The sequence below is a fragment of the Numenius arquata genome, chromosome 6, assembly GCF_964106895.1.
Source record: "Numenius arquata chromosome 6, bNumArq3.hap1.1, whole genome shotgun sequence".
NCBI classification, from domain to species: domain Eukaryota; kingdom Metazoa; phylum Chordata; class Aves; order Charadriiformes; family Scolopacidae; genus Numenius; species Numenius arquata.
The window spans coordinates 1,488,543-1,516,082 of record NC_133581.1 but is presented as its reverse complement, the minus strand read 5'-3'; the positions used below and the strand labels follow the sequence as shown (position 1 = coordinate 1,516,082).

Here is a 27,540-nt window from a genome sequence, read left to right as displayed (position 1 = left end):
AGGGTCAAAGGTCAGCACCATGCTCTGGGGCAATAAGCCTGAGAGGTGGGGTGCTATAGGGTAAGAGGGGCCTATAGCTCCTAGGAGCGGTGTTGTGCTATAGGATGGGGCTTACAGCCTTAGGGCTACACCGTGCCATAGGGTAGGAAGAGGCTACAGGCTCCAGAGGTGGCACCCAGCTATAGGGCAGGATGGAGCTATAGGTTCCAGGGGCAGCAGCCTGCTATAGGGGAGAACCATTCTATAGGGCAGAAGGGATCTACAGGCTCCAGGAGCGGCACTGTGCTATAGGGCAGGATGGGAGCTATAGGGCTGGCCGGAGCTATAGGTTCTAGGGGCAGGACCATTCTATAGGGCAGGAGGGGGCTATAGGCTCTAGGGGCAGCACCCTGCTATAGGGCAGGACCATTCTATCGGGTAGGAAGGGGCTATGGGCTCCAGGAGCGGCACTGTGCTATAGGGTAGGATGGGGGCTATAGGGCTGGATGGAGTCTATAGGCCCCAGGGCAACATCCTGCTATAGGGCAGGAAAAGAGGGGTCTATAGGCTCCAGGACCATTCTATAGGGCAGGAGAAGAGGGGGCTACAGGCTCCAGGACCATTCCATAGAGCAGGAGGGGGCTATAGGCGCTAGGGGAAGGCGGGAGCCCTACACCCGAGGGGGCGTGGCTTGGCGGTAACTCCGCCCCCTTACGTCATGACGTACACGTACGGCCCCGCCCCTTCCCATCTCCTTCCCACCGCGCAGGCGCGGCCGCAGCCCCGGAGGCGCCGCTCCCGCCGCCTCCTCTTCCTCCGCCGCCATGGGGAAGAAATCCCGCTCCGCTCCGGGCCGCCGTCCCATCCTCCAACTCTCCCCGCCCGGTCCCCGCCGCGATGAGGCGGCGGCGGCGGTACCGCCGGTTGAAGGAGCCGATTCGGCTTCCGAGCCGGGTACGAGGCTGGGGGGGGTGCTGAGGGAAAGGCGGGGGGGGGGGGGCGGGCGCTTTGTTGGCGAGGCGCGGCCTAGTAGGCCTCAGTGCGGCCTAGTAGGCCTCATTGCGGCCTACTCGTAGCGCTGCGGCCTACACGCCCTACCGGGACCGGGGGAGGCGGGGGGGGGGGGGGGGCGCGGGGAGGGGCTCCGCCCCTCCCCGCGCCCCCCCCCCCCCCCGCCTCCCCCGGCCCCAACCCTCTGGTATCTGACGGTTCTTCCCCCCCCCCCCCAACAGACGAACCCGAAGCGGTGGCGGAACCCCCCCGCAGCGCGCCCAACCCGCCGCCCCCCGCCCCCGCCGCCGTCAAACCCACAGGTACGAGAGGTTAACCCCCCACCCCCCCCCCCGCCATTCTCTCCCCCCAAGGGGCTTTGTAAGGGAGGAGCCTTATTTTCCTTAAAACCGAGGATTTTCTTCTTCTTGTTTTTTTTTATCCCCCTAAATGGTTTCGATTTTTGCAGCGGGCTGTAGTTGTTCCCCTCTCAGGTCTTTTTTTTTTTTTTTTTTAAGGGGAGGCTGATTTGTCCCCCTTTAAGTATTTTATTTTACGAGGGGATAATTAACCCCTTCCTAAATAATCCCCTTTTGCGGTGGTTACGCCCTTTTTAATTGTTCTGGGGTTTATTTCAGCGTCGCGATTCCTCCTCTTTAAGTGCCATTTTATTTTTTATTGATTTAAGCACTTTTCATCTGGGGGAGCAGAGTGATCCCCCCCAGGTTTTTTTTAGGGGGGGAGCAGGGTTATTTCCTCTATTTTTACTGCTTTTGGGGGTTGGTGATGTGGAGGTCTCCCCCTCCTTAAGTGATTTTTGATGGGGAGGTAATTTCTTGTCTTAAATATTTAGATGATGATATATTTTTCCACCCGTTGTATTTTTTTTCTGGGGGAAAATGAGGTGATTCCCCCCCCACGCTTTTGTCAGCTCTTAAATAAATTTTGTATCGTTTTAGTAATTAATATTAAAATATTGGTATTTTGGTGAGCGGTGACTCCCTCCTCTGTGATTTGCCGGCAGGATACGATATTCCCCCCGAATCTTTTTTTTTCAGGGATGGGGAATTGTTTTTTTTTCCTCCTACTGTTCTGTTTGGAGGTTGTTTTTTTTTCCCTGGGGAGGACGTTTCCCACTCCCGGTCTGGTTGGGGGGATGCTTCCCCCCTAATTTTGGGGGGGGGGCAGGAGACGTTTTGAAGAGGGAGGGGGATGTTTATCCCCTGAATGTTCACGGGAGGGGGGTGTCCGCTCCCCCCCCCCCGCAGGATTAGTGGGGTGACAGTGACACCAGCCTGAAGGGGGGGGGAGGGTTGGATGCGCTTCCCCGCAGCGGCAGGAGGAGCCTCGGTGTGTTTCCCCCTGCCTTGCCCCTCACTGAGGGTTTTCTCCCCCCCCCCCCCCCCCCCTTCCCGGGGCAGGAGGTTTGTGTCTGCTCGGTGCTTACGCAGACAGCGACGAGGAGGAGGGTGAAACCCCGGAGAAATCGGCCCGTTCGGCGGACGCCAATGGCAATAATTCGGCAGACATCGACAGCACCCTGGCAAACTTCCTGGCGGTTAGTGCTGGGGAAGTGAGGGGGGGGGACGGAGGGGGGGCAGTTCCTTTTTGGGAGGAAGAGGGTGGTTTCAAACGCTCCGAGATGTTTTCCTGCACCCGTGAGCTCTTTGACTCCGCTTGAAATCTGAAGATGACGTTGGGATGTTGTTTTCCCAGGAGATCGATGCCATCACAGCTCCGCCGCAGCCCACCGAGCCCTCGGCCGCCTCCTCCTCTTCCTCTGCGCCCCCCCCCACCCCTCCCCGCCCGGAGCCGAAGGAGTCGGGCTCGGGCCAGTCCTCGGGGACCGCTAATGGGGCGGGCTCGGTGCCGGCCCCAGAGTGGCAGTATGACACCCAGTGCTCGCTGGCGGGAGGTGAGCACCTCGCAGACCCTGGTTTTCGGGGCTGTGCCCTTTTTGGGGTGCACTGCTGTCCCCCATCTTGCCCACCCAGGGGAGGGCGGTGACAACACTGGGGAAAGGGGGGTGACAACAGCCTGGGAAACCAATCTGGGGGGCGGGGCGGGGACACAGGCTTTGCGTGCTGTGGGTGACATCTTGTCCTTGTTTGTGTGTCCCCCCGCCCCGGCAGTGGGGGAGCTGGAGATGGGCGACTGGCAGGAGGTGTGGGACGAGAACACCGGCTGCTACTATTACTGGAACACCCAGAGCAACGAGGTGACCTGGGAGCTGCCGCAGTACCTGGCCACGCAGGTCCAGGGCCTCCAGCACTACCAGCACAGGTGGGAGAGACCCCCGGCCCCGCCGGGGTGTTGTCCCCGAGTTGTTTGTTGTCCCCGAGCCGCCCTTCACTCCCTCTCCTCTTCCTCGGCAGCACCGTGGCAGGTGCCAACGGCAGCTTCGTGGCGGCTGCCGAGCTGTACCCCCAGGAGAAAGGGGTCGCCCCGGGCAGCGTCGGCCGTGGGGCCAGCCTGGCCAAGCGGGAGGTGAAGAAGGTCAGTCGGACAGGCCGAGCACCGGGTTCTGCTTGCCACAGGGCTTGTGGGGCAACCCGTTGGGCTTCCTCAGCAGCGGGTGGGTCGCTCCCCTCCCTTTGCAGCCCCCCCTGTCAGCACAGGGCCGCCCGGGCTCCTTCCTCTTCGGGCTGCGGTCTCCTTCGGTGCTCGGGGAAGGGGCAGGGCTGGAGGGAGAGGGTGCAGGGAAAGCTGCTGCCGCAAAGCTGACGGGAGGTTGGACCTGGCAGGAGGTGAACGAAGGCGTGCAGGCCCTCTCCAACAGCGAGGAGGAGAAGAAAGGGGTGGCTGCGGCCCTCCTGGCACCCCTCCTGCCCGACGTGGTGAAGGAGGAAGAGGAGCGCTGGAGGAGGAAGGTGATCTGTAAAGAGGAGGTCGAGCCGCCTCCAGAAGAGGAGGCGAAAGCAGAAGAGGCGCCGGCTGCTCCCGAAGAACCAGAGCCCGGCAGGGATCCCCTGGGAGACACGCTGCAGGAGGATCTGTGCAGCGTGGTGCAGTCGGGGGAGAGCGCTGAGGAAGAGGAGGAGCAAGACACCCTCGAGCTGGAGATGGTGCTGGAGAGAAAGAAGGTAAGAACGTTTTGGCTGCGGAAACGAGGCCGCAGGTGCAGCCGAGGAATTAGCTGGGAATAAACTGGGAGCAGCAGATGTTTGTGTCCTGCTGTTCTGGGAGAGTGACCCTGTGTTTCCTGAGCTGCTCCTCTCTGGGTTTGGGCTCCTTATAGATTGGCCACTGCGGGCGAGTCACCAGCCACTGGCAAGCTCTTGCCGCATTAACACAGTGCCCTGATTAGAGGGTGCTGTTAATTAGCTGTTTGCTCGTCTCTCACGGGTGACTGGTCACCACGGCTGCTCTTTGGGGGGAGGCTGAGGTCCCTGAAGTGCCCCTCACCGTGGTGTCTCTCGGCAGGCGGAGCTGCGTGCCTTGGAGGAGGGGGACGGCAGCGTTTCGGGCTCCAGCCCGCTCTCCGACGGCAGCCAGTCGGCCTCACAGGACGCAACCCGCCGCCTGGCCTCCAAGAGAGGGAAATGGAAACTGTTTGTTGGAGCCGCCAGCCCCGAATCCGCCAGTCGAGGCTCTAGCAAAACGGGCCGGGAAAGCCCGGAAACGGGAGAAGCAGGTAATTGGAAAGGGGTCTCCTGTCCCCGAAGATGCGCGGGGCGACTGGAGCCCACAGAGACACCCCCCCCCCGTGGTGTGTAGCGGAGCCGGGACGGGCAGCGAGGTACGTGGGACAGGCCCAGAGGGGTGGCTGTCACCGCTGTCACACACAGCCGAGCTCGCAGGCTCAGGGCAGCGTGGGGATAAGCTGACGCTCTGCCAAATTCTCTCCTTTATCCTATAATTAAAGAAAATGAACAGGAGAGTGCCAATATCCCACACTTTATCAGGCCAAGGAGCACAGAGGAGCGATAACGGTGTTGTCACACCCCACTGCCTTCTGCTTTCATTATAAATCCTGACCGTGGTACATGGGAAACTGTTCTCTTCCTCTTTTCATGTTGCGTTTTGAAGCCGCCTGGTGACAGTTGTTTCAGCCGGGCGAGCTGTTCCCTGAGAGCCGCTCCGGCTCCTCAGTCCTTGGTGTGTGGGGAACACCAGGAGGATCTGGTTGACATAAGGGTTGTTTGATATTGGGTGTCTGTTGGCTGTATCACTCGAGCGACAACAACCCCTCAAGTGACAACAACCCTTCCTGTTAGAGTTCTGCTTTCCTGTGGTACATCCACAGTCTGCCAGAGGCTGTTGCCAAATATTAAGAGCAGTTGAGCGGATGTTGCAGAGCATCAGATAAATCTTTTGCCTTGGGAAGTCACACGATGGTGGCTGTTAATACTCCGCTACAGCCGGTGCTTTGCTGCCTGTTGTGGTTGTTACCTGTACCTCCTGTCCCCTCCAGAGCTGCACTACCGGCCACGTGGAGAACAGCCCCAACTCCCAGATCTCCCAGTCCCTCCTCGGCACGAGGCTTCATGCCAACCGCTGCCTTGTGGCAAAGAGCTTCCCCCCCCCCCCAAAAAAAAAAGGGGTACAACATTGCTCTGAGCCCGGAACAGGCTGCCTCCTGCTAACGGGGGAGATGGTGCTCACCCCAAAACGGGGCTGATGCGGCCCCGACGCGTGTCTGCTCCAGGCAGAGGCGTGATCCGGATGCCAGACCTGGTCTTGTTTGTCCGGGGTGGTTTTGCCCTGGCTCCTGCCTCATGGACGTCCCTGGAGACGGCTCCTTCCTTGCAGTGCTGGTTTCCCGCTTACCCTGGGGAACAGGAGCGTGTTTCTCTCAAATAACCTGCTTAAAGTTGTTGCTGGAGGGTGACTGAGGGAACTCTCCTGCCCTTCAGGCCAGGGCGCACCAGGAACATGTTTATTTTCCCCAAGAGCTTTATGAATCCCTTGGAAAACTTCCCTCCCTGGAATTTGTCCCTCGGACAGTGAATTAGTGGCTGCCGTCCCGTGATGCGGCTCAGGCAGAACCTTACGGTCTTGACAACTTTTGGGGAACTTCTCAGTCTTTGACATTGTCTCAATTTATTTAATCATCGATAGCTTTTCTTGATGAATTATTAAACCTCCGGAGTTTAATGATTGCCTGCCCGGCCGTTAGCTCTCTTCACGCTTCCGTGAGCCCCTGTGCTCCAGGCTGTTCCTCCTTCAGCTGTAATTCTCCACTTCCTGTCCTTCTGGAAGGACCCCCACCACCAAAGCACAGAGGCAGTGACCTTCTTTCTTTTTTAATTTCAGGCTCTTGTCGCCGTTTCCTGTCGGAAAGAGGCCCCGGCTCTTTCCCTGCCCTCTCCTGCAGCGGCTTTGGCTCCCTGGCACGGTGTCTCCAGCTGGCTGTTGGCAGCGCCGTGGCGGTGGTGGGACCAAGGCCTCATCTGTCATTTCTTCTCCTGCAGCGACGAGCGCAGAAGCAGCTGATGCCAATTCAGACAAAGAGGCAGAGTCTGAGGAGCCCCAGGAGAAAACCAAAGCACAAGGGGCACCCAAAATAGAGGAGGAGGAGCAGGACCTAAAGGTACGGAGACGCAGAGGTTCGTGTCGGTGAGATTTGTCCCAGCTCGCGTAAGGGACGTGGTGACTCCCCCAGGTCCTGGCCCAGTTGGTCGCTCTCCCCGGGGCTCGCTGTGCCACCGGTAACGCGGAGGGACGCGCTGGCTCCCTCTGCCCAGGGGATGTCACCAGCCAGCGGGGACACCTGAGCTTTGGGCTGTGGCTTTGGCCCGGCCAGAGTGACTTTGTCCACCTCCCGCGCTGCCGGCGGGACGGGACCCTGCCCCTGCGGAAGCTCTGAACCTTCCATCCCAGCGCGGCTGCGAGAGCAGCTCGGCCCAGTCCCAGTTCTCTCACAGGGCCAGGACAGCATCTCTGCAGCCCAGTTTCTCCAGGAGGAGCCAGCAGCAAAGGCTTGAAAGCGTTTAAAAACAAAATTAAAATAAAATAAAGGGGGTGTGGGGGGACCCCGAGCCCTGGGTCTGGTCCTGAGAGAGAGCAAACGCTTTTGTCTTGACTTTCTTTTCACGGATAACGCTGTTACAGCCCTCTGGCACCTGCCCCATCCCAGGCTGAAGACTCCTCGTCTCTAATTTCTCTGTTGTCTGGAGCTGCCAGTACCGTTCTCCCCCCACCCAGCGTGACTTTTTGAAGTGGTTCGATGCAAATTGGGGAAGCCCTGGGGATTTCTGCAGCATCGAGCTGCTATTTTACTCTTCTGAGCCTTGTTCCGCTCTTTTTGGCTGCGGCTGGAGGACTCCCAGAGCCCCTTCCTGAGCCCTAGTAGTGACCCACGGAGCTACAGGCTCTGGGTGACGCTTACGCAGAGCAATAACGGGGATCTTTTCTATTAGTCCTTTCGATTTCCCGGTCGCTCGTTACCCCGAGGTCTCCCGCAGCGTTAAATTTGGCTCCTGAGTACTTTCATTCCGTTGGCAAACGTTGTCACCTCCCTGTGGCAGATGGTTTATGGTTGGGAATCGCCGGCTCGGGGTAGAAGCCCGGTGGAGACCTGCAGCGAGCGCTGCCCTCGGGGCCTGCCCTCATTTCCCAGCGTTTAATCATTTTTCCAGCGTGAAAAGGGAAGGGTTTCCTTAACGGTCCTTGTGACGAATTTAGCATCTCCCGTAAAAGAACTCTCTGTAACAAGAGTTTTGAGATGTGACATCCCTGCCCGAAGCTACTTGAGCCCTCCCTCAGCATAGCATCTACATGAGGCTCGTCTGATTATTTAATTTATTTATTAAAAAAAGAGAAAAAGCCTGCAGCAGGACCACGCTCGCTGGCTGCCGCCTCCCAGATGGCTGCCAAAAGCCTTTTAAGCTGTCACATTTGCTGTCCCCTTCTCTCCTGGTGCCGGCGGTGCTGTGTGACGGACTGTGTGCTGTAGCGTGGTGCTTTCCCATGCAGGATCCCTTTAGAGCTGTTGGAGGAATGCCGTCTCCTCGGGTAATCGGTACCGTTGGCTTCATCGGTTCGGGGTAATCTCTCTCCTGCCGGATCTCCCTGGTTTGCAGGAGATCCGGGTCCTCCGCTGCCAGGTCCACCCTCTGCTCTGGGATCTTCCCTGGTTTCTCCTGTAGCCACGTTAACGCAGGAATTAATTTCCCCGCCTCAGGCTTGTCTGTCTGGCCCGTCCCCCTCTCTGGAGACAGACGCTGCGTTGTCGGCTTTGGGGGGACCTTCCAAAGCCTCTTCTGGAGAGGAGCGAAGGAAAAAAAGACATTCTTAGAGCCCTCCTTAAAGCAATCGTGATGCCGTTTGCAGGCGTCCGCCGCCCCGGTTCTGCTCTTTATTTGCTTTGTGGCTTGTAGCTGCTTTCACGCAGTCCCCTCAGTCAGGGGGAGTGACACGGTGGGGGAGGTCCCCGTGTCCCCACGCGGTGCCCGAATTGGAGGTTTGACCCCCGTGGGACGCTGGGGTTGAGTCACGGTGGTCGCTGTGGGCTGGCTCAAGCCTTAACGTAGGCGCCGTCTCTGCTCGGGAGTAAATCCAGAGCTGTTTCCCCTCTCCTGCGCTTTCCAGCTCCTTCCTCCGGAAAGCGGCAAGTCACCAAGCCTGAAATTAGCCTGAAATCCCGGCCCGTTTCCTTTGGGAAATGGTTAAATACTGTATTTAACTCTTTCTGCCCTGGCGATTGCTGTAACTCCAGAGCCGGGGGCTGAAGCAGACCGAGCCCGTATCCTCCTTCGGCTGCTCCGGAGCCGTGACCGCGCTGAGAGGCGCTGGGAGCAGGGCAGGGTCCCCACAAAGGATTTGGGGGTTCGCCGGCACCTTCCGTGGCTACGCAGGTCTCGTCCTGCCGCCCCACACCGACCCCCGTCCCTGGGGCGCAGGAGGTAGAGGGGGTGACAGGCGTTGGGGGTGGCACCTCCCAGTCCCGCCTGGCGGAGGGGCCGCGGGGGGGGGTCCCGAGTCCCGTTTGCCGGGGAAGGCCTGGAGCCACGGGGGCCGCAGCCGCCCGGTGACACCACCCCCAGGACGGCTCTTGACTCTCCCCTTTCTCCCTGGCAGTTTCAGATCGGAGAACTGGCAAATACTCTGACTAGTAAATTGGAGTTCCTGGGCATCAACAGACAATCTATCTCCAACTTCCACATGTTGCTGTTGCAGACAGAGGTAACCGAGCCTTCGCCCCTCGCTCCGGCCTTCTGTTCCGAAGCGGATCAAATAACTGTCCGCCGCTCGAGCGCCGAGGGCCGGTGCTGCCTGAACCTCGGTGGCCGCGCGGCCCGCCTCCTGCAGGGCCCTTCCTCGGCGGGGGGAGAGCATGGCTTTGCGCGGAGGCGGTGTCTTCCTCCTGGCCCCCCCGAGAATCCCCGTTTGCCGTAAGGGAACCTCCCGGACCTCGAGTCCTGTCCCCAGGGCCTCTTGCAGCCTCCCTCAACGGCTTCCCCTCCCCGGTTCTTGCCCTCTAGACCCGCATTGCAGACTGGCGAGAAGGTGCTCTCAATGGAAACTACCTCAAACGCAAACTCCAAGACGCAGCCGAACAGCTAAAACAATACGAAATAAACGCCACCCCTAAAGGCTGGTCCTGCCACTGGGACAGGTACGCGCTCTCCTACCTTTCTCACCTTTCATCTCTGACATCTCAGACATGATTTGTGACCATCACCACCCGACGACGTTGGCGCCGTCCCTCTCGGAGACTGAAAGCAGCTTCTGTTAGCAGTGCTGGGCAGGCAGAGAGGAAAAAAAAAAATAAAAAAAAAAAATAAAAAAACCAAAGCAAACACACACACGTCCGGCACTCGCAGAGTTTGGGCCAGCCACCAAATCGGAGAGGATCCAAAGGGAGCGCTTCGGTGCTTTTTGAGACGGAGCCGATTTCCCTGGTCGGACAGAGCTGGTTTCCACTCTGGCGAGTGTAAAGCGCTTGTTGGAGGGCGGGCCTGGGGGGTCGCGCATGCGAGAGCTCTGTGAACTTTGCAGGATCTCTGGATCACCTCTTCTGACCAACAGCTCTGACAAAGGACAAACTTCAACTCATCGACGGAACGAAGAACAAGATTTCTGTCTCCTGCCAGCAGGTCAGACCCAAACATTTCTTTGTCTATTTGGCTTTCTTGATTAATTTTCCTTTGTTTGAAATCTTTGCTCTTTTGTTTTTCAGCTCCCAGATCCGCTCCCTCTCTCTAGCATTCACTGTGTGTTTGACACCAAGAGTTATCATAAAAGCGACCTCCCTCCGCGCACCACGGGGTAGGGGGGGCAGCCGCTTCTCTCCATCGGGCTGTTCCCCTCCCCCCGCTCCGGTGCCTCTTCTCGGAGGGCGACTTTTTTCAGCCAAAGGGTGGCGGCTGAAAAGTCCCCGCTGTTGGGGAGACGTCGCTCTGCCGCACGCTGTGGCCTTGCTTTCTCGGCCCTCCCCTCCCTCGGAGCCGGGGGCGGCGGGGGGGGGGGGGCTCAGGGCCAACCTTCACGCAAGCGGGCCAACAGCAAAAATATAGCTTTGAGGGGGAAAAAAAAACAAACAAAAAACAAAAAACAAACAAAAACAACAAAACAAAACAAAAATCGGTTCCGGGCCTTCTCCTGCCTCTGGCCTCAAAAAGTTGTTTGTTGGTGTTTTGGGAGAGCGAGCGGCAGCTCCGCCGCGGAAGGGTCTTCCCCTGCGAGAGCGCAGCGCTGTCGTGGGCAGGCCCCGCCTCGGAGTGTCGGTGTCGGGGAAGGGAATCTAAAGCCTCCTTCTCTTTCTTGTGATTTAGGGAGCATAGACGCTATTTCTATGTTAACGAGCGCTCAGGAGAGTCGCAATGGGAGTTCCCCGACGGGGAGGACGAAGAGGAGGGACAGCGAACCGCCGACAGAAAAAACGACGGTCCTCCTAAACCACCTCCCAAAGACAAAGGAGAGCGCGCCGAGGACGCCGCCGAGCGCTCCGCAGGTACGGCACGGGGGCAGGAAGCAGGGGGGACGCCGTGGTTGTGGGGTGCGGAGGGGGTCCTGGCCCCGCAGCGGGGCGTTGGGGGGTCCCACCGAGCGCTGGAGCAGCACACGGTGGCTTCAGCGAAGCCGGGGTGAGCGTTGCTCCCGCGGTCCCGGCTGTCCCCGTGGGTTTTAGGTGTCACAGCGGTGGCGGGGAAGGCGGCCTGCAGCTCGTTGGTCGAGCCCGTGGCCTGAGCTCTGCCTTGCCCCGCTCCCGGGCAGGGAGGCAGCGGGCAGGAGCGGGCAGGAGCAGGCAGCGCGGTCCGTGGCCTGGGTTTTCAAGCCGGTGTCAATATGTATTCTTCAGGCTCCCTTTGTAAAGAATCCTTCTCAGGCCAAGTCCCTGCTACGTCTCTCATGCCGCTCACTCCATTTTGGACTCTGCTTCAGTCCTCTGTCCCGGTCCTCCAACCTCCTTTGCCTTTGGAAATGCCTCCGCCGCCTCCGCCTCCACCGGACTCGCCCCCGCCGCCACCCCCCCCGCCCCCGCCTCCCGGAGAAGATGGTGAGATCCAGGAAGTGGAGATGGAAGATGAGGGGGGTGAGGAGCCGCCCGCCCCAGGAACGGAGGAAGACGCTCCCCTGAAGCCTCTCCTGCGCCCAGCTGCCAGCAGTGGCCAGGTGAGCGCTGGGGCCGGCAACCGGGGCTCGGCCGGTCCACCCTGCGAGCGCGGGGAGGGGACGTTTGGCCAGGCCTGGGGACCACATCCCTCCCGGCTCGGTGCTCACATCGTCACTCTCTTCCAGGGCGCCGTTGAACCGACCCCGCTTCTCTCCGCTAAACCGCAGAAGAGGAAAGCCACGGAGATGAACCCGGGGCTGATGCAGCGAACGGCCACCATCGGCAGCTGCCCCGTTATCTACAGCCAGCCCCTGATGGCCGCCGGCAAGTACCAGCCGTCGGCCGTGCCCCTGGCTTCCCTGAGGCCCCGCCAGCGCCTGCAGAGCGAGATTCAGGGTCGCCCCAACCTCCGCATGGCTCCGGGCCACGCCGGCCCTCAGCCCGCCGCGCTGGGCCTGCAGTCCGGCTACCTGGGCGTGACGGCGCCGGCCGCCCCTTCCGTCATGAGCTACTCGGAGTGCGCGGCGCCCGTGGGGCTGCCCGCCGCCCCCGCCGTGCAACCGGCCCCGCCACGGGGAGCCCTGCCCACCACCGCCACCGAGCAGCCCCCGCCGCCGCCACCGCCCCCCCAGACGCCCCCACCTCCCACCCCCAAGGCGCCGCCGCCGCCGGAGAAGGAGAAACCGAGGAAGGGGCGGAAGGACAAGGTGGGCTCTCGTGCCGGTGACACCGGGCGTCCCCTCCTCCCTTTTCCAGCCGCCCTCACCCCGGTCTTTTTGTTGATTTTTTTTTTTTGGTTTTGCCTCGGTGGCGCAGGGCAAGAAGGGCAAGACGAAGATGCCGTCGCTGGTGAAAAAGTGGCAGAGCATCCAGCGGGAGCTGGACGAGGAGGAGAACTCCAGCTCCAGCGAGGAGGACCGGGAGACCACCGCCCAGCGGCGCATCGAGGAGTGGAAGCAGCAGCAGCTGATGAGGTAGGGACCCTTCCCCGCCCCACGCTGCCCCCCTCGCCTCCTCCGGCCCCGGGGGTGGGCACACGAGGGCGGTGGGGACTGTCACCTCCTGACACCTACGCTCTGACACACACACCCCCGCCCCCGTTTTGTCCCCGCAGTGGCATGGCGGAGAGGAACGCCAACTTCGAGGCGCTGCCGGAGGACTGGCGAGCGCGGCTGAAGCGGAGGAAAACCGCCTCCAGCACATGAGACGCGCCACGCTCTTGTTTTGTTTTGTTTTGTTTCGTTGCTTTTTTTGTTTTTTGTTTTTTTTCTTTGTTTTTTGTTTTTTTTACAGATGTACAGTTCAGAGCCCCTTCACCCCTCACCCCATTGTCCAATAAATTGTAGCAGTTTGGGACCTGTGGTCTGGTTGAGCTGGGGCTGTCCCTGTCCCTGCCGTGGTGGCAGTTTGGGGGCAGTGTGGACGGTGGCCCTGGCTCGGGCTAACGCCGCCGGGGGCTCTTTGTGGCCGCGCTGCCCCGCGTGTCTGCCAGGATGACGAAATCCCTCTGGCTCCTTTCCGGGACCGCCCTGTCCCTCCCCGGTCGCTCAGCGACCGCGTCCCGGCTCCCTGGCACGGCCGGGAGCGGAGAAGGGACCGTGCCGCAGCTCTGGCAGCCATGAGGCCCTCGGGGCACACCGCTGCTGGGCTCGGGGAGGGGGCACCGGGGGGGTTTGGCGCAGGGCTGGTCCCCGAGCCCTACGACAGCTTCATGCGCAGCCACCTGCGCTTCTACGGCTACTTCCGAGGTGAGCGCTGGCCACAGGGACGCCTCCCCTTGTCCCCCGGCCCTTTGGGCTGCAGCGATGCTCTCCCCAAGGCCAGAAGACGGGTGGGCGGAAGAGCCCAGCGTCCCCGGGGGGGCCCTCGGAGCAGCACCCCACAAACGCCCCCAGCACGGGCAGCGCCCACCCCGGCTCCTTGCGGGGTCCTGGGCAGGAGCTGAGCCGTGAGTGAGACCCCATCTCCCCCCGTGGCCCCCCCAGCACTGGGGTGGGGGCCTCCCACGAGCCTGGAGAGCACAGAGGGGGTTTCTACCTCCCCTGGGGGTGGCGGGTTGTTCTGGGGGTTGTCCCCACCCCAGCCTTCCCTCCCGGGGCTCCCCCCTCTCAGCCGGAGCCCCCCAGTCCCTCCCCATCCCCTTGCAGCCCCAGGGGCGCTGGAGCTGGCCCCCCACCACGTCACGCCGGTCCCCTCGGTGTGGCACCGCGGGTCCCTGGGGGGGCCACGGGATCTCTTTGCCCTCCCCTCGGCGCGAAGACCCCCACCTGCTCCCCGCTGGCCCGTCGAGTGCGAAGTCATCAAGGAGCCCATCGAGCACATTGGTGAGGGAGCGCCGTGGCCATTGCCCCCCCTCACCCCTGTGCCAGACCCCTGTCATGCCCACACCACCCATCTCTGTGTGTCCCCCCCGCTTCAGAGTGGGTCCCCCCTGAACCGGAGCCCTTCTGCCACCCCACGGGCCACGAGTGGCCCCCGGCCACCCTCAGCGAGGAGCAGGGCACCGTCGTCTACCACCTCAACCCAGGTAGCAGGGAGCAGGCAGCCTCCCCCCGGGTGTCCCCTCAGTCTCCCCAAACCCCCGTCACCGTCCCACTGGGCTTCCCCCCCCCCCCCGCAGTGCCCCCAGGCTCCTGCTTCACCCGTGCTCGGGTCGGGGGGGCCCCGGGCCCCCTCTCCTCACCGGCAACCCCCTTGGAGGGTCCCCAGGACACCACGCTGCTCTTCGAATCCCGCTTCGAGAGCGGCAACCTCCAGAAAGCCGTCAAGGTGTAAGAGAAAGGGGACGGGGGGGTGACAAGGGGGGGACGGTGGCGCGTCCAGGAGCCGGAGCGTGGCCCGTCCCGCCGTGCAGGGGTCCCTACGAGTACGTGCTGAGGCTGCGGCCGGACCTCTACACCGCCAAACACACCCAGTGGTTCTACTTCCGCGTCCAAAACACCCGCAAAGACCCTCTCTACCGCTTCACCATCGCCAACCTGGCCAAGCCCAAGAGCCTCTACGGCGAGGGCCTGCGGCCCCTGCTCTACTCCCAGCGGGATGCCCAGAGCCGCGGCGTGGGCTGGCGCCGGGTGGGGACCCACGTCCGCTACTACCGGGGTGGCGGGGAGGAGCCGTCCGCCTTCCGCCTCTCCTGGACGGTGCGGTTCCCCCACGACGGTGACACTTGTTTCTTCGCCCACTCCTATCCCTACACCTACTCCGACCTGCAGCGCTACCTGGCGGGGCTGGCGGGCGACCCGGCCTGCTCGCGGTACTGCGCGGTGCGGGTGCTGTGCCGCAGCCTGGCCGGTAACACCGTCTACCTGCTGACCATCACCAGCCCCGCCGGCGCGGGGGCGGCCAAGCGGGCGGTGGTGCTGAGCGCCCGCGCCCACCCCGGGGAGAGCGGGGGCTCCTGGGCCATGAGGGGCTTCCTGGATTTCCTCCTCAGCGCCCACCCCGATGCCCGGCTGCTGCGCCGGCTCTTCGTCTTCAAGGTGGTGCCCATGCTCAACCCCGACGGGGTGGTGGTGGGCAACTCCCGCTGCTCCCTGGCGGGCTGCGACCCCAACAGGGCCTACGGGACGGCGCTCCGTGGCTCCTTCCCCGGCGTGTGGCACCTGCGGGCCATGGTGGAGAGGTGAGGTGGGGGGCAGAGGGAGCCGGCCGGTGGGAGGGTGGTGCTGCCGCCTCGGGGACAGTGGCCGTATCCGGATGGGTGCAGGGTGCTGGCGGAGCGGGAGGTGGTGCTCTACTGCGACTTCCACGGGCACAGCCGGAAGAACAACGTCTTCATGTACGGCTGCGACGGCGGCGGGGCCGGCGCCGGCCTGCGGCTGCTCCAGCGCGTCTTCCCCCTGATGCTGAGCAAAAATGCCCCCGACAAGGTGGGATGTTCCGGAGCTAGGGAATAGCGTCCTCACCAAGCTTCACGGTGACACCTGGGGGGGTGTCCCCGTGGGGCTGGGGAAGGGGACACATCCCCCCCCTGTTGTGCTGACACCGGGGCTGGCCCCAGTTCTCCTTCCCCAGCTGCAAGTTCAAGGTGCAGAAGAGCAAAGCGGGGACGGGCAGGGTCGTCATGTGGCGCATGGGCGTCTCCAACAGCTACACCATGGAGGTGGCCTTCGGTGGCTCGACGCTGGGTGAGGGGCCACCACAGGTGATGGTATCTGGTGTATTGGGTGGTCGGTGATCCCCAGGTGGGGAAGCCGCTGCTTCTTTCCTTGTCCCCCGTCCCCTCCAGGCAGGAGGAACTCGCACTTCACCCTGGAGGATCTCAAATCGCTGGGCTACCACCTCTGTGACACCCTGCTCGACTTCTGCGACCCTGATCCCGCCAAGGTGGGCTCACACGGCGGTGCCCGGGCTGCTCCCGGTGCCACAAGGGGGTCTGTGGTGACGCTGGCTCCGTCCCGCAGCTCCAGCAGTGCCTGTCAGAGGTGGATGCGCTGCTGCGGCAGCGGCTGGGCCGGGAGCCGGGCTCCAGATGGAGCGACGTCTCCACTTCAGAGCTGGAGTCCAGGTACAGACCAGCCCGGGGCCCCCTCTGAGTCCTGGGGTGCAGTGGGGGGCTCAAGTGGTTGTCTCCCCCCCCAGCACCAGCGGTTCCGACAGCTCCGTGTCCGACGAGCCCCCCACTCACCTCCGTGGCCCGGCACGGCCGGTGAGTCCCCGGGTGCTGCCGCTTTTGGGGTGGGAGGGATGAAGCACCAGCGAGGGGTGAGGTGTCATGGGGTGCAGACGCCCCAGAATCGCTTTGCCATCGGCGCAGCCAGAGCAATGGAGGAGGAAGCGGCGTCGGAGCCGGAGAGCACGGAATGCCCTGTGCCGGACAAACACCATCAACCAGAGCCGTGGCAGCGTCCCGGTGAGCCTACGAACATGGTCCACCCAGTCCTAGAGGGGACAATCCTGCAGGGACACTTGTCCCCAGTGCTGTCCCAGCCTGCTGCCAGCACCTCTGGGGCTCCAAGTGACTCTTCTGTCACCCCCAGGCCAGGCTGGGGACTTCCAGGACCCCTGGAACCCCAAAGGGATGTGGCACGGTGGGAGAGAAGCCTGGAGCCAGCTCCAGTGGGACCTTTCCCAGCACAGCTGGGGTTAGGGATGGCCACCGTGCTGCCATGAGGGGGTCTCAGCTGGAGGGTGGCACAAGCGCAGGGTCACGTCATCGGCTGCCGCTCAGCACCCACCACCCCGGTGTCACCGGTGATTCCTCACGGGGTACAGCCCCAGGAGCTGAACCCAGGCCATCCTGGCGGCGGGACGGGCAGCAGGGCGGGCAGGTGGCTTCTGCCCATGGACACAGGGTGCGTCCTCCCCTCACCACCCCCAGCAGGGGCTCACTGTCCGCCGCCTCGCGCTGCTGCACCTGTGCTCGGGATTAAAGGTGCTGCCATGACCGTGCCTCTGCCTGGTGATGCCTCTCTGCATGACACCGTCCCCCCGGGGCTCCCCCTTTGGCCCCTGGCCCTCCAGCCTGCCCAGAGGCTGCTGGTGCCTCAGTCCCGGCAGGCTCCAGTGGTGCTGCAGGCTCTGTCGCCATGGTGTCACCTCCTCGGTGTCACCTCAGGCCTCCTCGAGGCGGCATGGCGTTGCCTCAAGCCCAGTCGCCACGGCGTCACCTCGGTGTCACCTCAGGCCCCATTGCCATGGCGTCACCTCAGGCCTGCAGGCCGTGCCAGGCCGCAGGCCCCGTTGCCATGGAGACGCCTCAGGCCTGCAGGCTGCGCAAGGCCGCAGACTGCGCAGGCCCCGTTGCCATGGCGACGCCTCAGGCCTGCAGGCCGCGCAAGGCCGCAGGCCCCGTTGCCATGGCGACGCCTCAGGCCTGCAGGCCGCGGCGAGGCCTGAAGCGCCGTCACCACGGTGACGTCCCCCCTCGTTGCCATGGCTATCTGCCGAGGAGGGAGGGGAGGGCCTCCCCCTCCGAGCGGAAGCGTTCGGCGGGCGCGCCGGAAGTACCGGGGGGGTGGGCGGAAGCGGAAGCGGCGGCGGCTGCGGCGGCGGCGGCGGTGTCCTTCTGGGCCGTGACGCCGGGCGGCAGCATGGCGGACGCGAGCTCGCAGGTGCTGCTGGGCTCGGGGCTGACCGTGCTCTCGCAGCCCCTCATGTACGTGAAGGTGCTGGTGCAGGTAAGGGGGAGGCCGGTAACGGGGAGCTGGGGGGGGTGCTACCGTGCCCGGTACCGGCTGCAGGCCGCCTGTCCCCGCCGCAGGTGGGGTATGAGCCGCTGCCGCCCACCCTGGGGAGGAACATTTTCGGGCGCCAGGTCTACCAGCTGCCCGGCCTCTTCGCTTATGGTGAGTCCGCGTCCCCCCCCCGCGTCCCCCGCCCCCGAGGGGCCGGTGGTCCCCCGGTGGTCTCCCCTCCCCCCGCGGCGTGACGGGTCCCCGCTGTCCCCAGCCAAGCACATCGTCAAGGTCGACGGAAGAGCGGGACTCTTCAAGGGCCTCACCCCCCGCCTCTGCTCCAGCGCCATCGGCACCGTGGTGCACAGCAAAGTGCTGCAGGTACCGGGGGGTGGTGGGGGGGACACACGGCGCGGCGGGGGGGGGGCGGCTCTGCAAGGGGGGGAGCTCACCCCTTCGGCAGGGACTCCCCCGGCCCCCACGGCCACTCTAACCCTGCCCTTTCCTCCCCAGCGGTACCAGGAGGCTGAGCAGGCTGAGGTAGGTGTGAGACTGCGGCTGCTTCCCCTGAGGAATCCCTTCCCTTCCCTTCCCCTCTCCCTTCATCTCCCTCTCCCTTACCCTCTCCCTCCGTCCTTCCCTTCCCATCTCCGTCCTTCCCTTCCCATCTCCGTCCTTCCCTTCCCATCTCCGTCCTTCCCTTCCCATCTCCGTCCTTCCCCCTCTCCCTCCGTCCTTCTCTTTCCCTTCATCTCTCCATCTCTCCTTCCTCCCTGTGTGCCCCCCAAGGCAGTCCAGCATCAGAGAATCCCCCCCCCCCAGGGAGAATGGTGTGGGGCAGAGCAGGCTGGGGGGGGTGCCAAGCCCACGCTGGGGGGGGGCACAGATCCTTTCAAGGGTGGTGGGGGAGGGAGCGGTGCCTTTTGGGGGGGCTGTTCCCCCTGCCTGACACCTCTTCTCCTCCCCAGCCTGGAGCCAGCAAGAAGGAACCCGTGTCCTCGCTGGAGCAGGTCCTCAAGGAGGTGAGGAAGAGGAGGAGGAGGAAGAGGGGGAGGAGGGTGCTCGGGGGGGCTCGGTATGATGCTGGGCTTTCTGCCGGCCGTGTCCCTGTCCCTGTCACCCGCCCCCCCTTTTTTCCCCAGACCTCCCGAGAGATGGTCGCTCGCTCCGCCGCCACACTCATCACCCACCCCTTTCACGGTAGGTGCCCCCACCCCCCAGCTTGCAGGTGGGCCTGGTGACCCCGGTGACAGGCGCTTGTCACCCGGGGGGGGTGTCCCTGTGCCCTCCTTGACCCCCACCCCCGTCTCTGCCCGCAGTGATCACCCTGCGCTGCATGGTGCAGTTCATCGGCCGGGAGACCAAGTACAGGTACAGGGTGGGCTGGGGGGGGGGGGCCGGGGCTGCCGTGGGGGGGTCTGCCCACCTCTGGGGGCCCCCTCTGACCGCGGTGTTCTCCTCTTCCTCCCCACCCCAGCGGGACACTAAGCGCCTTCGCCACCATTTACCGAGAAGAGGGCATCCTGGGCTTCTTCGCGTGAGTGTCATCCCTTGGGGCCTTGGAGGTGGGGGGGGGACGACAATGGGGTCTCTCCCCAAAATCCTTGGACGTTGCTCCTTGCTCCGGCTGCGGGGCTGCAGCTCTGCCCTCCCGTCTCACCGGAATCGGGGAGCGTTCTGCCCTGGCCTCGGCCGCTGGTGGGGCGCACCATTCCCCTTCTTCCCCCCCCGGGGGGGCTTCCTGACGCAGATCCGGGATGTCCCACCAGCCCTGGGTTGCGTGGGTGACATCTGGGGACAGGAAAATGGAACAAAATTGGATTGAACCTTTTCCAGGAGCACGGCCCCTTCACCATAAGTGGCTGGAGGGCGTTTTGGGTCCCTTTGGCAGCTCCCCTCCGTGCCTACATCCTCTTGGACCCACTTATCCGAGCATCCCGGTGCTGGGTGTTCCCCCTTCACCCGGCCGTTGGGGGAACAGCCGCTCCCTCCCCTTTCCAACCGGCTTTTCCCCGGTTCTCCGTGCGGCTGGATCCGGGTCTGCCCCTGGGTTCAACCTTCCCGCTGCCTCTTCTCTTTCAGCGGCCTCATCCCCCGGCTCCTCGGGGACATCCTTTCGCTCTGGCTCTGCAACATGCTGGCCTACCTCATCAACACGTACGCGCTGGAGAACGGGGTACGGGCTCCGCGCCCTGCTCGGGGCGGGAGGGGGCACGGTGGCATCGCTGACAGCGGTGGAGGGGGGCTCAGGGGACAGTCTGGGGTTGGCGGGGGGGGGCAGGACCCTACTGGTGGCTCCGTGCGGGGTTGAAGGTGACTTTTTTCCTCCCGCAGGTCTCAACCATGACTGAGATGAAGAGCTACTCACAGGCAGTCACTGGAGTGAGTACAGCCCACGGTGGGGGGTGTGTGTGTGTGTGTGGGGTGTGTGCGCGCACAGCCTGACGCCGTCTCCCTGTGGCGGGGAGGGAAGAGGATTAAATCCTCTTTCCCTAGGGAAATGGCGTGTCCCTGGAATCCCGCTGCTGGGCTGGGGAGCGGAGCTGGGCGCTGCCCCGGGATGAGGGGGATGAATCCGTAGCTGCCTTTCGCAGCCCCTCGGACACCGGGGTTCCGCGTTTGCTTCACGATTTCATGCTCAATCCAACATTTCTCCCTCTCGCCAGAGCGGGGCTTAAAAATCCAAGCTTGCCTGGCCCCGCGCAGAGACAGCGGGAGAGGGCTCCCTCCCGGGGTGTCCCTGGGGGCTCATTCTCTCCCCAGGCGGAGGGAAACGGGGGGGATCCCCATGGGGTCCGTGTGCCGCTGCCCACCAGCCCCGCTCTCCCTTGCAGTTCTTCGCCAGCATGCTGACCTACCCCTTCGTGCTGGTCTCCAACCTGATGGCCGTCAATAACTGCGGGTGAGTCTCTCGCTGCCACCCCCCCTCCTCTTCCTCCCGCTCCCCCCGGGGAGGCCGAGCCACCTCCTCCATGGGTGGTGGCCACCTCCCCTCTCTGCTGGAACCAGCTCCCAAAACCACCAGTTGGCAAAGAGGTTTCAAACTCGCTGTGGGGTTGATCCCTCGTTGGTAGCGGGAGCCGGGCCTCAAAGGGGTTGTTTTGGGGTTCAGCTGCCGAGGGGACGGGTCCTACCTTTGGTTTTGGGTGGAAATAATTCCCTTTGGATCTCCCTTCTCTCCCCCAGGCTGGCCGGGGGCCTCCTCCCCTACGCACCCACCTACTCCTCCTGGCTGGACTGCTGGAGCCAGCTGCACAGGGAGGTGAGTGGCTGGAGCCGGGATGCCGCCTGGCTACGGAAAAGAGCCGGGTGGGAGCCCTGCGGGGTGTGGGGTGGCCACGCCAGGGCTCGGGGTAGCCCCAACTCACTCGATGGTGGCCATCTTCCCCCTTCCAGGGCAACATGAGCCGAGGGAACAGCCTGTTTTTCCGCAAGGTGCCCGCAGGGAAGCGGTACGTGTGGGAGGAGAGGAGGTTCCGCTGAAGCTGGAGTGGTGAAAGCCGCTGCCCGGGCTCTGATGAAGACAAAGAATTATGAGAGTGGTGATTTCTATACAGTTTTTTAAAAATCATTTAATGCTGAGAGATGAAGGTGGATGTGCGAGAGCGTCTGTCGTGGGGCCGGGGGACTTCCTGGGGGGTGAGGATGGCCCATCTCCGGCATTCCCTCCCCAATCCAAGCACTGTTGGATCCGTGTTACTCCCTTTTCATCAGCCCGGTACCCGCAGAGACCCAGCTGGTCAGTCCCACGAGACATCGGGGGGTTCTCCCCGGGGAACGGCGCCCGTGTCTTTAGCCTGGAAGCTGAGGCTGCCCGGTAACCCCTCCAGCAGCAATCCCTCTCCCGGAGCCGCCCCCGGGAGCCTTTTCCCGGCCTTGGACCCAATTAAGCCTCTTTCAACAGAGGAAAAATTCCCCCAGGAGATAAGGGGCAACCCTTACCCCCTCACCCTCTTACAAACCACCGCCTGTTCCAAAGGCTGGCTGTACAAGTGTCGCACGCCCTTGGGGACCAACAGCCCCAACCATCCCCAGGGACTGCCCCCAGCCCGGGTGGCATCGGGGGCCGCTCGTTAACGGCTGGGGATAATTGAGGGGCAGGGTGGTGGGAGCGGCCCAGGAGGAGAGCGCTGCCGCCAGGCCTCTGCTCCCCTGCCTCAGTTTCCCCTCCCTCCATCGGATTGGTCCCACCATTGGTGCTCCCCGGTAAGGGGGGGGACACATGTGGCTGGTGACGGTGGGAGTGGTGGCAGGAAAGAGGGTGATGGGAGGGGCTGCACACCCAGCGGGGGGTTCTACACCCTGTCAGGGGAGTTGTGGAGGGGGGGGGGTTGCACACCCCGTCAGAGGGTTCTACACCCCATTGAGGGGGCTTGCACACCCAACAGTGGGGGTTGCACACTGGGTGGGGGAGCCGCACACCTGGTGAGGCTGTTGTGAAGCTGGAAGGGGTTGTCGCACACCTGGCGGGGAGGTCACACAACCGGTGGGAGGGTTGCACACCTGGTGAGGGGGTTGTGCAGAGCGAGGGAGGGGTCGCACACCCCACATGTGGGGTCACACACCTGGTGGGGGTGGTTGCACGGCCGGTGATGGGGTTGTGCAGCTGGAGGGGGGGGGTGTTGCACACCCGGCAGTGGTGTTGCACAGCCGGTGGGGAGGTCACACACCCAGCAGGGGTGTCGCACACCCCATCTTGGAGGTTGCACACCCCACAGTGGGGTCGCACACCCGGTGATGGGGTTGTGCAGCTGGAGGTGGAGGGGGGGGCGTCATACACCCGTCTTGGCGGTCGCACACTCGGCGGCGGGGTCTCACACCCGTTGGGACCGTTCCCCCGCCGTTGCCCGTGGGGCGGGCTCGGGGAGGCGGCGCCGGGGGCGGCCGGTGGCTCGGTCCCTCCCTCCCTCCCGGTGCCGGCGCCATGGCGGAGGCGGGTGCGGACGGCGGCGGGGGGTTTCTGAGCAGCGGGAGCGAGCAGCGGTGCCGGGAGCGGTTGGCGGCGGCGGCGGGGGGGCGGCGCGGGGGGGCGGCGGTGGCGGCGGCGGCGGTGCTGGTCCCGCTGTGCTCGGTGCGCGGCCGCCCCGCTTTGCTCTTCACCCTCCGCTCCCGCCGCCTGGGCGGCCCCCACAGCGGCGACGTCAGGTACCGGCGGTCGGGGAGCGGGTACCGGGGCCGGCCCGGCGCTGAACGGACCCCCCCCCCCCCCGCTCCGGCTCCGTTAAAACTCTTACAGCTTCCCCGGGGGGCGGCGGGACCCGGCGGACGGCGACGCGGTGGCCACGGCGCTGCGGGAGACGCGGGAGGAGCTGGGGCTGGCCCTGGGACCCCCCAGTGTCTGGGGACAACTGCGGCTGCTGCCCGACCGGGTACCGGGGGGACGGACACGGGGGGGGGGACGGGACACAAGGGCACCGGGGCAGGGAATGGCGTCGGTGGGGGGGCAGAGGGTGTTTGGGGGGCACGGAGTGGCTGGGGACACCGAGGACACGGGGAGAGAAGGACGTGAGGACACGGGGTGACATGGATATGGGGTGCACAAGGACGTGAGGACATGGGGTGACATGGACATGGGGTGACATGGGGTGCACAAGGACGTGAGGACATGGGGTGACATGGAGTGACATGGGCATGGGGTGCACAAGGATGTGAGGACATGGGGTGACGTGGACATGGGCTGCACAAGGACATGAGGACATGGGGTGACATGGGGTGATGACATGGGGTGCACAAGGACGTGAGGACACGGGGTGACGGGGACACGGGGCGACAAGGGCAGGGTGGCAGGGACAAGGCGGCAGGAAGACAGGTGACAGGGTTTTGGGGGTGACAGGGACACGAGGCACCAGCTGCAGACAAGGGGGTGGTGTTGGGTGACACACAGCGGGTGTCAGGGTGGGCCGCAGGGTGTCTGGGGACAGGCACGGTGGGGGGGGGGTCAAGCTGAGATGGTGGCACTTTGGGGAGGAGGGAGGGATGTTGTTGTCACCCCCGTCCCTTGCTGACACACCTTCCAGCAGGGACAGATGGTGGCTCCCGTGGTGGCCAACTTGGGACCCTTGGAGGACTTGACGCTGACCCCCAACCCCGATGAGGTGGGTGACACCCCCTTCCCCTGCACCGGCTGTATCCCCTGCTTGGGGTGTGGGGGGGTGTGTGTGTGATGGCCCTGGCCACCCCCTCGTCACCCGTGTCACCCATAGGTGGAGGAGGTCTTCACCCTGCCCCTGGCTCACCTCCTGCGAGAGGAGAACCAGGGCTACACCCATTTCCGCACCGCCGGGGGGTACGGCTACACCCTGCCCGTCTTCCTCAACGGCCCCCACAAGGTGTGGGGGCTGACGGCCATCATCACTGAGCTCACCCTGGAGCTGCTGGCCCCCGGCCGCTACCGCAGGAAGACCCACGTGCCGGCCCGCGGCTCCTCGGCACAGCCCAAGGGGGGGTCAACCTGACGGGGTGACCCTCCTCCAGGCGCTGGGGAGGTGTTTTGGGGGGGGTACAAACTGACCCCCCCCCCATCAGTGCTGCTGGGGGGAGACCGCGCTGTTCCTCTCCCCCCCGTCGGTGCCACCGGGCTCCGACGGCTGGTGTCAAACACTGTGATTTTAGTAAAAGAAGCCATGTTTTTGAACCACTTGCGCCATGGCCACCAAGTCACACTGCGTGGCTAGTCCTCAGGGAGGGGGGGGACACATGATAGCTGTGTGTCCCCACCCCAGGTGCCACCATGGTGGTGACAGGGACCACGGGGTCCCCAGGGAGGGAGATGGAGGCTCACGGAAAACCAGGATTTCCCCTCTGGGGGTGTCCAGACCCTGGCTGCATGATCCCTGGGGAGCCCCAGCTCTGGGGGGGCCAGAATCCAGAGCCCCCCGGATCCCTGGGGAGTCCCCGGTTCTGGGGTGGGCAGAATCCAGAGTCCCAGCTCGGGGCGGGGGGGCAGAATCCAGAGTCCCAGCTCGGGGCGGGGGGGCAGAACCCACAGCCCCCCCCATCCCTGGGGAGCTCCAGCTCTGGTGGGGCGCCAAATCCAGAGCCCCCCCGATCCCTGGGGAGCCCTGGCTCTGGTGGGGGGGGCAGAACCCAGAGCCACCCCACCCCAGTCCCTTCCCCACCACCTCACACCCCTAGGTCCCACTCCTGCCCCCTCCAGTAGAGAGCAGAGGCCGTGGGTGCAGCAGCCTTTATTGAGGACTCCCCCTCCCAAATGCTGCGAGCAGCCCCTTGCCCCCCCCAGAGAAGCGCCACCCCCCCCAGGCAGGAAATGGTTGCCCCGGCTCCTTACGCCGACACCGCTCGGGCTTTGGCCTCCCCGTAGCGCCGCATCCTCTCCTCCAGCTCTGGTCGGAAGTGGCGGATGAGACCCTGCGCAAACGGGATGAGTTAAGGGGGTGGGAAGGCTGATGTGTGTGTCCCTGTCCCCCCCCCGCCCCAAGACACTGTTCCTGGCCCCAAATCCCCGCCCCCACACCTGCACGGGCCAGGCGGCGCCGTCGCCCAGGGCGCAGATGGTGTGTCCCTCGATCTGTTTGCTGATCTCCCACAGGGCGTCGATCTCGGCCGCCTGCGCGTTGCCCTGCACGAACCGCGCCATCACCTTGTTCATCCAGTCCACGCCTGCGGGGAGGGGAAGGGTGCGAGGTTGGAGGCGGCGGGGGGGGGGGGGATCCACAATGCAGCCTACCCCACACCCCCAAATCGCCCCACAACCACCACCCCCTGCACCCCCTCCCTCTGCTCACCTTCCCGGCACGGCGTGCACTGCCCACAGCTCTCGTGCTTGTAAAACTCAATGAGGCGAGCAATGGCTTTAATGATGTCGGTCTGGGGAGGAAGAGGAGGGTGAGGAAGGTGAGGACCCTGCCGTGGCACAGGGTGGGGGGTCGAGGGGGGGGGTGTTCCTCCCTTACCGATTTGTCCATGACGATGACGGCGGCCGTGCCGAGCCCGCTCTGCGCCTGCACCAGGGAATCGAAGTCCATCAGCACCGTCTCACACACCGACTTGGGGAGCAGCGGCGTGGAGGAGCCCCCCGGGATGACGGCCAGCAGGTTGTCCCAGCCCCCGCGGACACCCCCTGCCAGAGAAGTGGAGGGAGGGGGGACAGGAGGGGCTGAGCCGGGCCCAGCGCCACCCTGTCACGGCGCAGCTGGGGAGGGGACGCTCACCGGCATGTTTCTCGATGAGCTCCTTGAGCGGCACCGACATCTCCTCCTCCACCGTGCAGGGGTTGTTGACGTGCCCGGAGATGTTGAAGAGTTTCGTCCCCGAGTTGCGCTCCCGCCCAAAGCTGGCGAACCAGGCCCCCCCTCGCCGGCAGATGGTGGGGGCCACCGCCACCGTCTCCACGTTGGCCACCGTGGTGGGGCAGCCGAAGACACCTGGAAGAAGACAGCGGGAGCTCTCAACGGCCGCGCCCTGACAGCGGCAGGACGACTGGTTTGGGCCAGTCGCCGTTATTTCGTCCTGTTCTTGAGTGGAAATTAGAGTCAAATTAGAGCGGGGAGCACCAGGGACGTACCCACGTCGGCAGGAAAGGGGGGCTTCAGGCGGGGCTTGCCCTGCTTGCCCTCGATGGACTCGATCAGTGCTGTCTCCTCCCCGCAGATGTAGGCTCCGGCGCCCCTCACCACGAAGACATCGAAGGCGTAGCCCGAGCCGCAGGCGTCCTTGCCCAGCAGCCCGGCTTCGTAGGCCTCCCGGATGGCTACCTACAGCGGGGAGGGGGCGAGTGGGTCAGGGGGCTCCCTAAAGGGACCCCACCTTCCACCTCCCCGCTGTTTACCTGCAGGTTGGAGGCCTCGTTGTAGAACTCGCCGCGGATGTAGATGTAGGCGGCGCGGGCGCCCATGGCGCGTCCCGCCACCAGGCAGCCCTCCACCAGCTTGTGGGGGTCGTGGCGCATGATCTCCCGGTCCTTACAGGTCCCCGGTTCCCCCTCATCTGCGTTCACCACCAGGTATTTGGGTCTGGGGGGAATGGCGGGTGCCGTCAGGGCCTGGCTCAGGCCGCGGTGGTGCCGATACCGGTGCCGGTAACGGTCTCACCTGCCATCCGGGGGTTTGTTCATGAAGCTCCACTTGAGGCCGGTGGGGAAACCGGCACCGCCGCGGCCCCGCAGCCCCGAGGCCTTGATCTCTCCCAGGATCCAGTCCACTCCCTTGAGCAGGATCTCCTTTGTCTTATACCAGTCGCCGCGGCGCAGGGCACCCTGCAGCCTGCGGGCAGGGCATGGCCGGTGACACCGGGACCGGCCACACCGAGTCCCCCTTCCCGCTCTCCGGTACTCACCTCCACTCGTGCCGCCCGTAGAGGTTGGTGAAGATCCGGTCCTCATCCCGCAGCGACCCGAACTGCGTCTTCTTGGGCGCCGTCTGCGGGGGACAAACACGGACTCAGCACCGGTAATGCCGGAACCGGCGCGACCCGTCCCGGATGGCCCCGCCGATCCCCCCCGTTCCCGTCCCCGCTCACCGAGTAAGAGGCGGCGGTGGCGGCGGGCAGGCGCCGCAGCGCCAGCAGCTGCCGGGCGGCCATGGCGGGGCGGGCACCGATACCGGGACCACCGTCACCTTCAGGCGCCCCCGCAGCGTCGCGCCGCCGGTGACGTCACAGCCAGTGCCGGCGTCGCGGCGCGGGGGTGACGCCGGCCAACGGGGGGGCGTGGCCACACAGGGAGAGGCGTGGCCACACAAGGGGAGGCGTGGTCGCACGACGGGGGCGGGGTCATAGGGCGGGGGGGCGTGGCCAGACTGGCGCCGCGCCCGCGCCGCCACGTGCCCCGTTCCCGGGCTCGGATCGGGTTTCGGGAGCTGTAACCGGAGGCGCCCGGTTCCCCCCCCCCCCTTCTCCTCCCCCCCGCCGCCCCTCGGAGCGCCCCGCTCCGACCCCCGCAGCGCCCCGGGGGGGCCGCACCGCGCCGCTCCACCATGGTCCCCCTCGGCAGGTCCC

At 64.4% G+C, this 27,540-nt stretch overlaps 5 protein-coding genes across 7 annotated transcripts; 4 read left to right on the top strand and 1 right to left on the bottom strand.

The window, feature by feature from the left end:
• Window positions 1–803: 803 nt before the first annotated feature.
• Window positions 804–12,825, top strand: FNBP4 (formin binding protein 4). Its single transcript, XM_074148668.1, has 18 exons — window positions 804–933; window positions 1,212–1,292; window positions 2,391–2,527; window positions 2,686–2,884; window positions 3,102–3,252; window positions 3,345–3,465; window positions 3,714–4,052; window positions 4,393–4,603; window positions 4,875–4,901; window positions 6,402–6,502; window positions 8,992–9,096; window positions 9,396–9,529; window positions 10,689–10,867; window positions 11,216–11,529; window positions 11,656–11,798; window positions 11,856–12,177; window positions 12,287–12,444; window positions 12,585–12,825. The coding sequence occupies exons 1-18, from the start codon at window positions 804–806 to the stop codon at window positions 12,673–12,675; spliced, it is 2,943 nt and encodes a 980-aa protein (XP_074004769.1). The 3' UTR covers window positions 12,676–12,825.
• Window positions 12,826–13,088: 263 nt separating this feature from the next.
• Window positions 13,089–16,842, top strand: AGBL2 (AGBL carboxypeptidase 2). The gene is made up of 13 exons (XM_074148667.1): window positions 13,089–13,218; window positions 13,290–13,418; window positions 13,618–13,794; window positions 13,890–13,997; window positions 14,091–14,241; window positions 14,325–15,092; window positions 15,177–15,339; window positions 15,471–15,597; window positions 15,699–15,796; window positions 15,874–15,977; window positions 16,052–16,122; window positions 16,231–16,339; window positions 16,470–16,842. Exons 1-13 carry the CDS (start codon window positions 13,089–13,091, stop codon window positions 16,840–16,842), a joined length of 2,508 nt encoding a protein of 835 aa, XP_074004768.1.
• A 581-nt stretch (window positions 16,843–17,423) lies between these two features.
• MTCH2 (mitochondrial carrier 2) lies at window positions 17,424–21,180 on the top strand. Of its 3 annotated transcripts, none has more exons than XM_074149235.1 (13): window positions 17,424–17,589; window positions 17,673–17,757; window positions 17,861–17,967; window positions 18,100–18,126; window positions 18,555–18,608; window positions 18,729–18,786; window positions 18,906–18,957; window positions 19,064–19,123; window positions 19,669–19,762; window positions 19,921–19,968; window positions 20,421–20,488; window positions 20,773–20,848; window positions 20,983–21,180. In XM_074149235.1, exons 1-13 carry the CDS (start codon window positions 17,503–17,505, stop codon window positions 21,067–21,069), a joined length of 903 nt encoding a protein of 300 aa, XP_074005336.1. In that variant the 5' UTR covers window positions 17,424–17,502; the 3' UTR covers window positions 21,070–21,180. The 3 variants fall into 3 exon arrangements, with proteins under 3 accessions (XP_074005336.1, XP_074005335.1, XP_074005338.1); XM_074149234.1 differs by having other exon boundaries at window positions 17,503–17,589; window positions 18,100–18,132; XM_074149237.1 differs by lacking the exon at window positions 18,100–18,126 and having other exon boundaries at window positions 17,503–17,589.
• Window positions 21,181–22,510: 1,330 nt separating this feature from the next.
• Window positions 22,511–24,041, top strand: NUDT8 (nudix hydrolase 8). Its single transcript, XM_074148666.1, has 4 exons — window positions 22,511–22,731; window positions 22,823–22,955; window positions 23,604–23,681; window positions 23,790–24,041. The coding sequence occupies exons 1-4, from the start codon at window positions 22,511–22,513 to the stop codon at window positions 24,039–24,041; spliced, it is 684 nt and encodes a 227-aa protein (XP_074004767.1).
• A 712-nt stretch (window positions 24,042–24,753) lies between these two features.
• Window positions 24,754–27,215, bottom strand: NDUFV1 (NADH:ubiquinone oxidoreductase core subunit V1). Its single transcript, XM_074149218.1, has 10 exons — window positions 27,064–27,215; window positions 26,881–26,963; window positions 26,637–26,807; window positions 26,375–26,558; window positions 26,111–26,300; window positions 25,758–25,970; window positions 25,500–25,666; window positions 25,332–25,413; window positions 25,061–25,206; window positions 24,754–24,954 (listed from the first exon to the last, which is right to left on the bottom strand). The coding sequence occupies exons 1-10, from the start codon at window positions 27,124–27,126 to the stop codon at window positions 24,871–24,873; spliced, it is 1,383 nt and encodes a 460-aa protein (XP_074005319.1). The 5' UTR covers window positions 27,127–27,215; the 3' UTR covers window positions 24,754–24,870.
• Window positions 27,216–27,540: the final 325 nt, after the last annotated feature.